This window comes from Embiotoca jacksoni, unplaced genomic scaffold (genome assembly GCF_022577435.1).
Source record: "Embiotoca jacksoni isolate LCO1_2020_lvr unplaced genomic scaffold, fEmbJac1.0.p SCAF_48, whole genome shotgun sequence".
NCBI lineage: Eukaryota > Metazoa > Chordata > Actinopteri > Embiotocidae > Embiotoca > Embiotoca jacksoni.
The window spans coordinates 268,733-278,711 of record NW_027185401.1 but is presented as its reverse complement, the minus strand read 5'-3'; the positions used below and the strand labels follow the sequence as shown (position 1 = coordinate 278,711).

The following is a 9,979-nucleotide window of genomic DNA, read 5'->3' as shown; positions in this document are numbered from 1 at the left end:
TGACTGTGTGAGTTTCACTTACTGAAAGATCAAAATAGTTTCAGCTGATTTAAATATCATGTGACTCTGCAGCCAATGAGGACATCAGCTCTTAGACTCCACCCATGTTGGCTCCGCCCATCTCCCAGCTGCAGATCTGATGGAGGGAACAAGGAAACGTGACAGACTGCAGCTGCTGAGTTTGAGAGCAGTTTTTTTTATTCCTCCTCAAACTCGTCGTCTCGGCTGTGATTCATGACTAAGTTGAAGTTTCCCCCACAAACTGAGACGCCCTCTGTTTCTGCTGCTGTAACATGAAACAAAGATTTGAGGATCTTTGTTTTACCTCTGATAAGTTCACTTATTAGTCTCCAGGGGCAACGAGCGCTGTCAGTGGGCAGAGTGCTCCCTCTGGTGGCCATTCTGGAAACAAGCAGCACCATTTAGTCTAATTCAACTCAGACAAATGGTGGATGAAGTATTCAGAACATTTATTGAAGTAAAAGTACAAATACAGCAAAGAAAACAAAGATACTCCATTACAAGTCAAAGTCCTTAATTAAACAGCTTACTCAGGTAAAAGTACAGAAGCGTTAGCAGCAACATTTAGTGAAAGTATTAAAGTAAAAGTGCTGCTTTGTTCCCTCTGAATAATCTATATTACTATATATGAAGCAGTGAAAGAATTCAGCTCCTTTATTTCAGAAAAAGTTCTGATACCTGTTGGACTTGGGCTCCTGCTAGTACAAAGCCAATATGTGTCAGACTCCAGTCCTGTGTGTTCTTTAATGAGGCAACAGGAGAAGATGTCAGGCTTCAAGATATTTATTTAACAGCAGCAGAATAATCAGTTTACAGAGCTCTGGGTCCAGACTATGTTTCCCTGACCGCAACAGAGTATGTGTCCGTTCACGAAGTCTGACTCCTGACTCTCCCTGACCCAGTCTTCTTATAGTACAGGAACCAAAAAGTCATGTGTGTTGATATGTCCTTTGTTGGTTGGTCGAGGTGGTGGTTGTCTTCCTTCACACCCTGGAGTTCTCGCGATAGCAGTTTGTTCCTGTTTATGACTCAAAGAACAACAGTATGTGACCCCAAAGGTCACAGACCTCCTCCTGTGACCTTTTGGTTTGGCCCAGCAGTATCACTGTCATTCACAAACACAGCCTTTTGTCTCCACCTTAGGATTAATAGTTGATAAAACGACTTTATATATAAGTAATATGATATGGCATACATATATGTTGTATTATTGTAAACATAACCTCGCAGTGAATCGCACAATTCCCCCTTTTGGTCTCTCACAGGAGACCAACAACCGTAAGAAAGAAAGAACATGCACATACCTGCTGCCGGCGTGGCTCCATTATAACTAAAACGTTCCAGATGTTGCTGTTCAATATCTTCTCTGTATTGTTCGTAAAAATGTTTCTCACAAGCCCTTGTAACCTTCTTATTACAGCTCATTACCGCTACAGCACTTCACACATTGCATATATATCAAAACACACAATCACAGTTCTTTCTCACAGGTGATTCTTTTTTTTTTCACTTACTGTTGATCCTGATGTTTCAGATCAACTGTTACCTGACCCAGCGTCCACTGGGGAGGTTCTGCTGCCGTGCACTGTGACCAGTGGTACCAGTTCTCTCCTTTGCCGTCCAGCCGGACCGCGTGCGTTGTCCTCTCCTTAACTCTGTACGGTCCGGTCCACCTCGGTTCCGACCACTTCCTCTTGATCACCTTTAGGAGGACCCGCTCCGCTGTATGTGGTGTTCCTGGTTCACTGCCCCCTTTGGCCTCCGTCACCTGTGTAGAGAAACCTGACACCAAAGCTGTTAGTTGATCATAGTATGGCTTATATTTCATCCAGGAACTTGTTTCGATCGTCACCGGGTTTCCTGCGCCTGGACCCGGAAACTGCTGTCCAGTCCACAGCTCAAAAGGAGTGAACCCTGTGGTAGAATTCACAGAGCTGTGCACTGCCATCAATGCTACTGGCAGAGCCTCCACCCAGGACAGCTTGGTTTGAGCACATCCTTTACTGATTTTACTTTTCGGTGTCTGATTCATTCTTTCTACCCTCCCCTGTGACTGAGGGTGGTAGACCGGGCCAAATGCGTGTTTTAGGCCCAAATGTTTTTCTCCTTCTTGTAAGTCTTTATTTTTGAAATGGGAGCTGTTATCTGAACGGATGCGACGAGGAAACCCATGCACGGGTATGTAGTGATTTATCAAGAATTGGATCACTGTTTTTGCATCCTCTTTTTTAGCAGGTATTGCCTCTGGCCAGCCAGTGTATGCATCCACGGCTACCAGGAGGTACCTGTGTCCTCCCACTGTGTCAATCATGTCGGTGTAATCAATGAAAATGTCCTGCCCCGGAGCTGTGGCAGGGGAAACTGTCCTTGGTGAGGCTTAATGGTCGCCTTTACATTGTATACCATACACACACTACACTCTCTCACGTGGTTTTCTATCATAGCTGGTAGAAATAGATGCCACCAATGGGTCTGATGTCTCTGCATCTGTTTCTGTCCACAGTGAGTGAGACCATGTGCTTCCTGTAATGTCCTCTGTACCAGGCCTGGTGGCAGAACTAGTCTACCATCCGGGGCTCTCCACAATCCATCCTGTTCTGTGGCTCCTCTGTCCTGCCATACACTGGTGTCCCATGGAGAGGCCTTTGTCTGCTCCTTTCTTATCATGTCTACATCACACTGTGGCAGCATGTCCTGTATTGTCCTGTCAGTTTGCAACATAACGTACTCAGCTCCATATCCTGCCGTTCTCTTGGCAGCCTGGTCAGCTTGATCATTGCCCATTGCAATCCAGGTGTCTGTTTTGTCGTGTCCTTTACACTTCATGATAGCCACAGCTTTTGGCTTCATTAGTGCCTCCACCAGTCTCTTCATGTCTGCTTCATGTCTGATGGGTGTCTTGTCTGCAGTCAGGAATCCTGCTCTGATCCATTGTCTCAGCTCTATATGAACAGCACCCACTACATATGCTGAGTCTGTGTAGATGTTTACAACTTTCCCTTCTGCCCATTCTGGTGCTCTAATCATGGCCTGTAGTTCTGCTATCTGAGCTGACTCTTTTCCAACTACTGGTTCTGCCACCACTTCCTGAAATCCTTCCTGTGTTCTCCTGACCACCGCTAGGGCTGCTTTCAGTCCGTCCGTTGGGTGTCTGTAACAACACCCATCTGTGAACAGGGTTTCATCAACATCAGGGAAAGGGATGTTCTGCAAGCTCTCTATCACCCTGACATCTTTCTGCACTCTTTCCTCACATACATGCGGCTCCCCTTCTCCCATGTTGTCTGCCATGTTTATGCCTTCATGTGTGTATGTGATGTGTGGTGATGTCAGTGTTTTGTCCAGCCTGGTCTGTCTTAGTGATGACATGGTGTGGAGTTCACATATGCCACGACTGTGTGTGTGGTGAGTACTATCAGTTGATGTTGCATGACTATGTGTGCCGTTTTCTGCAAAATGTTCACTACTCCTGCTGCATGTCTTGTGCATGGTGGGTGTCTGTTCTCTGTAGCATCTAGTGTCACACTTACGTACATCAACACCTTCCTGTCACCCCCCTTTTTCTGAAACAGCACATCATTTGCTGTCTGGGCTGTTTCAGAAACATCCAGATAGAATGGATCCGTGTAATCTGGTACCGACAGGTCAGTGGCATTGCTCAGGGCATTTTTGAGTGATATAAACACCATTTCAGCCTGTGTGGTCCAGAATAAGGCGGCAGTAAGGTTCCTCCTCGTCTTTTGCTCATTACCTTTTCTTTTATTTATTTTATGTTGTGGTCCTAATGTTCTATTATTATTTATCTACTTATTCTAATCTGCCCTTCTACTTCTGGTGTGACTACTGCTCTCCTTTACTACACTGTCTTTGGGCCTCTTTAAACTTGAACTTTTACATCTTAAATCTCAGTATTCTCTTATTTTCTTTGATCTATCTTATCCTTAACTTTGATCTATTAACTTCGATCTATCTTTTCTATTAACTCATCTCTAACTAATCTCATATTATTTTAAGTTGATTTATTTTACTTTATCTTATCCAATCAATCAACTATTCTTCTGAGACAGGTTGTGTTTCAGAAGTTGAATTGCTGGTTCATCAGACTTCCTATTTGATTGTTTAACTCATGTTTCCACATCACCGCCCCCTTTGATCCTCTGTAGTATTCTGTTGTTAGCGTCTCCTATCAGTGATCACCTGACAGGTATGAAAGGAGTTGGAGTCGGTGGAGTTTGTCGAGGTCAGCCAACTGTTTCTGACACCCAGATTGTCCGTGCCTCCCGTACTTGTGGGAGGACGTTTCCCCACCGGATCCGTCTCGGTGTTTTACGGCCTCTTGTCATGATTTCAGTGTGTCTTTTCTTTTTTAGTTTTTATTTTGATGCCTGTTGCTGGTGGTTGCTCCGAGGAGGACTGTTTGTCTCTGTCCTCACTCTCTCTGTCCACTTCTTGCGGTGCAGACATGGTGCTGGTCTGCTGTATTGCCTCCTTTGCTCTCAGGGTGTCTTGACTGTGTTGTTGCAGAGTTTCATCTTCCTCTGCACTGGTAGAGTCCTCCTGCTTCCCTCTCTGGCTACCACCCAAACCCTCTCAATCTGTCCGTGATCTTTGCATCTTATAATATCTCTCGTTTTTACTGTGGGTTTGTTTGATTTTCCCACCTTCGGGCTCTCACGGGGCTGTGATGCAGATTTTGATGTCTCTTACCTAATTTTCTCCCTTAATCTCTCCATTGTTTGTGTCCTTTTTACTTATCAGTAGCTTTGCGTCTGGCGTCATCTAATTGGAGTTTTAAAAGCTGAGCCTTTAACAGCTCCTCCTCCTGTTCCTTTTTCCTCTTTTATCTCTATGCTATCACTTATCTTAAGTTATTCTTGTTTATTCATGTATTTTCTTCAATCTTTAACCCATATTTGTCTGTTTCTCTTTTTATTATTATTAATTGGCTTCCTGAACCATATTGCTTCTCTCTATCTTGTTTCATTATTTTATTTTTAACTGTCACTATTATTAATTGTTCCCGTTCTTTTATTTATATGTCATTACGTTCTGAATTATTCTAGTCATTTGTCTGTCTCCGTTGTTCTAAGTTTTTGTTTGTTGTAGCGCGATCTTTCAGCGTTAGTTTTACTCTGTTCTGATTTTATTTTTCGCTTACTTCAATTTTTTTTTTCTGACTGAGATCCTGCCTCTGTTTATGTTATCCTTCTCTCTCAGTAATTTTGTTCATCTGGTCTTTTCTTCACCTGCTCTTTCCGTTTACTCTCCCACACTTGCTGTGTGGCTCCGCCTGCTAATGTCATATTATGCAATCTTCTTCTCCTATCCTGCATCTCTTCCATTTCCTTTTTCCACTTCCTTTTTTCTGTCCACCCCTTAGGACCTTCTTCTTCACGTTTCTTTATGTCTTGTCTGGTCTTATTTTCTGCTCTACTCAGCCATGGCCATATTACCGTCGTGTCCTGGTCCGCGGGGAATCCTTCTGTTTCCTTCAGTTAACTTATCATATTCTCTCATTTCTCTCTTTCTGACTCCCTTGTCACATCCACTACTCAACTGCATCCTAATGAGACCTCACTGTTCTCCTACATTCACTTCTGGGCCACAGCCCCCATACTCCACACACTCTCAATCAAATTCACCTTCCATCTCCTTTTTTTAATTTTTTTTTTTCCTGTTTATTCAATACTATCCCACAGTGATAATTCAACACACACGTGGAGATTGAGTGTGAATGACTTCTTTAGGTCAATTTGTGGATCTAGTGAGACAAGCTTCTAGGCTGAATAACTTCAGTCCGGTCTCACTCTAGGGGTCGCCCCAGATACCACAAATCTTTTAATTCACGCTCACTTTCTCCACCAACACCACCCTTTGTCCCCACAGAACAAGAACTTGCCGAGACTGGATGTCTCTATAAAACTTGCTTAGTTCTTGGAAGCCACCCACATTTCCCCGTATTTAAATGCTTTCAACAATCTTCAATTTCACTTCAACATCAGACTGCAGTGGTCAGTTCTCCATAAGAAAAATTAATGACCTCACACACGTTGTATCGCCGGCCCTCTTTAAGTTTACGCCTTATACAACGATCTTTTGTTCCGCCTCTAACGGATCCAGGTATGTAACCCTTGGGATTTTTGGAGGACTCTAACCTCTCTGGTTTCCAAACCTTTTTGTAGTTCAGACTTCGTCTTGGGCCTCTAACCCCCACTTTTTTTTTTTCCGACGGTGGGCCTGTAACCCCCGTCTGACGCTTATTATTCTGCCGCTTACTAGGACATCTAGGTCCTCACCATGACAACAATATAATTTGACAATATCCAATTGCAGAACTTCGTTAAAACAGGTGTCTGCTTACCTTCTTAGATGTGGGCCCACTGTTGTCACCGTTGACCAGATGTCCGCTGTTGGTTCTGTCTCTTTACCGCCTTCCCTTCTCCGTCCTCATCACGTCGGGGTCACCAAATTGTTGGACTTGGGCTCCTGCTAGTACAAAGCCAATATGTGTCAGCCTTAATGAGTCAATAGGAGAAGATGTCAGGCTTCAAGATATTTATTTAACAGCAGCAGAATAATCAGTTTACAGAGCTCTGGGTCCAGACTATGTTTCCCTGACCGCAACAGAGTATGTGTCAGTTCACAAAGTCTGACTCCTGACTCTCCCTGACCCAGTCTTCTTATAGTACAGGAACCAAAAAGTCATGTATGGTGATGTGTCCTTTGTTGATTGGTCGAGGTGGGGGTCTTGCCTTGTGGGGACGTGTTGCTCAGGTCAGTAACTTATTCCTGTTTTATGACTTGGAAGAAATAAGAAAGACAGGAGGTGAAACTAGTGGTCGTGCCATCAACCGTTACAGCCTTGTTATTATGCACAGCAGCATGCTGACCCCAACAGGATCGCTGACCTCAGCAGAAACAGCCTGTTGCATACGCCTGAGGATTAATAGTTGATTAATACGAGATTGTATATAAGGAATATAATATGGCATACATATATAGTATTATTGTAAGCAAAGACTAGCATAGGATAGCACACTGGAGAAAACCAAGCAGACAACATGAGACCGTCCAACGTCCACACGGAGAAGCTTTCTGCTCTGAGGTGACCGTGCTCAGCACAGAGCCGGGATTTTATTTATCATGGAAGTCATTTCAGGAAGAAACTTTCTCAGCCTGAACATATTGATGAAGCTGAGGGGCGTTCCTCTCTCACAGGGATCTGCACCAAAGGCTGGAAGATTACATTTCATGACCTTTGAGAGTCTTCAGCGGCAACCAGCGCTGTCAGTGGGCAGAGTGCTCCCTCTGGTGGTCAGTTTGTGAAACAGCAGCATCATGTTGTCTAATTCAACTCAGACAAATGGTGGATGAAGTATTCAGAACATTTATTGAAGTAAAAGTACAAATACAGCAAAGAAAACAAAGATACTCCATTACAAGTCAAAGTCCTTAATTAAACAGCTTCCTCAGGTAAAAGTACAGAAGCGTTAGCAGCAACATTGAGTGAAAGTATTAAAGTAAAAGTGCTGCTTTGTTCCCTCTGAATAATCTATATTACTATATATGAAGCAGTGAAAGAATTCAGCTCCTTTATTTCAGAAAAAGTTCTGATACCAGACTGAAAATACTAGAAGTCCTGCATTCAAAACCTTGTTGAAGTAAAAGTATCGTCAGCAAAAATACACTGAAAACACAAAAAGTAAAAGTACACACGTAGCAGAAAATGTTCCCTGTTGGTGTTTTACTATTATATATATGATGTTTGTAGATTCATATTGCTGCTGGATTAAAGTGAATTTTACCGTCATAGTCACTGAAGGTTTTGCTCATTTCAACTACTTTATATATTGTTGATTTGTAAAGCGTCATATTGAACCAGATCATCACATATTTGGAGCGTTGCTGTCCTGTGAGAACCACGTATCTAAGAAATAAACACCTTTTCAGCTTTGTCAGGTTTTTAAAATAGTTAATTTAGCAGGAGAATCATCTCAGTCCATAAACGAACATTTAAATCACTTTAGTTTAACAGAAAATAATTCAAAATTCAACTTCACCAAATTTAGAGATACGTGGTTTTCACTACAGGAACGGTGTGAAAAGAGCTTAAAAACAATAATAAAACATATTAACATGAAGATAACAACTATCAAGAAGACGTCCAGGTGACGCCCATAATGCTTGATTGACAGCAGATCTTTGTTCAGAGCAGAAACGCCTCAATGATGGAGAGAAAATGAAATGGAAAATGAAAATGCAGGTTTAAACCCACTGAAACCTGAAAGACTTCAGTTTATTTCAGTTTACAAAACTCAGCAGAGTTTCCAACGATGTAAATCCAAAGTCCAGCATGGAGCGGCTGAGTGAACGTGGTCTGGACTCTGTGGAGGAGAGTCATGGTCTCAGAGACGCTGTAGAAGGACAGAGTACCTGCACTGTGATCCAGGTACACCCCCACTCTGGAGGATGGAGGACCTGAGACGGGAGTTTCAATGTTGTTGTACCAAAGACTGTTATTGGAACAATTTAATGACCAAGATTTGTTGTTACGTCCAAATCCACTTTCCTTCACGCTCTTTCTGTTGATATTCTTGTATGCGACTGCTACTTCAACTCCTCCTCTCATCTCCACCTCAAAGTAACAACGTCCAGTCAGACTCTCTCTACTCAGGACCTGAAAACATCTACTGAATCTGTCTGGATGATCAGAATAAGACTGATTCTGATTTATTACTGTTACTTTTCTGTTCCCATCAGATAATAACAGGTAACTGAATGCTGTGTTTGGATCCAGTGTGATTTCTTGTGAATATCTTAAGAATCCAGCTCTGGTCTTTGGTCCTGGTTGTGACAGTAAAACGTCCACTTCATTCACTGACACTGAGATCTTCTTCCATTCTTCATCCAGAACTTGCTGTAGTTTATCTCTGACCTCTGACACAGCTGCTGTCACATCCTGAAAGTAGGTGAGAGGACGGATATGGATGCTGGATGAGTCTGTAGGCTCACTGAGTGCTGACACTGAGGGGTAGTTGTGCAGGAACTCGTTGTGATCCTCTGTGTGTGAGAGCTGCTCCAGCTCGGCGTCTTTCCTCTTCAGCTCAGCGATCTCCTGCTCCAGCTTCTCCTGAAGCTCTTTGACTCGACTCACTTGGGTTTCCTGCTGGGATCTGACCTCCTGCTTCACATCGCGGCTTCTTTCCTGGAGGAGACTCATCAGCTGGGTGAAGAGCTTCTCGTTGCCCTCCAGTGTTTTCTCAGCAGACTGATTGATGTCCTCCACCTCCTGCTGAAGCAGCTTCACATCTTTCTGTCTGTCCTGGATTTTCTGCTGGACGTTTCCTCGACTCCCCTCGAGCTCTCTCTGCCTCTCGGTCCTTTCTGCTGCAGCTGAGACGGTGTCGTGGTCTTTATGTTCATCCACAGAGCAGAGAGAACAGATACTCTGCCGATCTGTGCGGCAGAACATCTTCATCACCTCCTCATGAAGAGAGCAGATGTTCTCCTGGAGCTTCTTGGAGGGGTTCACCAGCTTGTGTTTCTTGAATGTTGTGGCATCATAATGAGGCTGAAGGTGTTTCTCACAATAAGAAGCCAGACAGACTAAACAGGACTTGACAGCTTTCAGTTTTCTCCCAGTGCAGACATCACAGGCCACATCTTCAGGTCCAGCATAGCAGTGATCAGCAGGAGCAGCTTGGAGTCCAGTCTTCTTCAGCTCCTCCACTAAAGCTGCCAACATGGTGTTTTTCACCAGGACAGGCCTTGGTATGAACCTCTTCATGCACAGAGGACAGCTGTAGACTCCTGTCCCGTCCTGTCTGTCCCAGTGGACTTTAATACACTCCATGCAGTAGCTGTGTCCACATGGAAGAGTCACCGGATCCTTCAGTGGATCCAGACAGATGGAACAAGAGAAGGTTTCTCGGTCCAGCTGAACTCCTTTCTGCTCCAT

At 43.7% G+C, this 9,979-nt stretch overlaps 1 protein-coding gene across 1 annotated transcript; it reads right to left on the bottom strand.

Moving 5' to 3' along the window:
* Nucleotides 1–7,398: 7,398 nt before the first annotated feature.
* LOC138210797 (tripartite motif-containing protein 16-like) lies at nt 7,399–9,979 on the bottom strand. The gene has a single exon (XM_069170118.1). It carries the CDS (start codon nt 9,977–9,979, stop codon nt 8,318–8,320), a length of 1,662 nt encoding a protein of 553 aa, XP_069026219.1. The 3' UTR covers nt 7,399–8,317.

Coding starts and splice junctions, on each gene's coding strand:
- LOC138210797 (XM_069170118.1), bottom strand. CDS start 9,979: ATGGAGCAGAAAGGAGTTCAGCTGGACCGAGAAACCTTCTCTTGTTCC.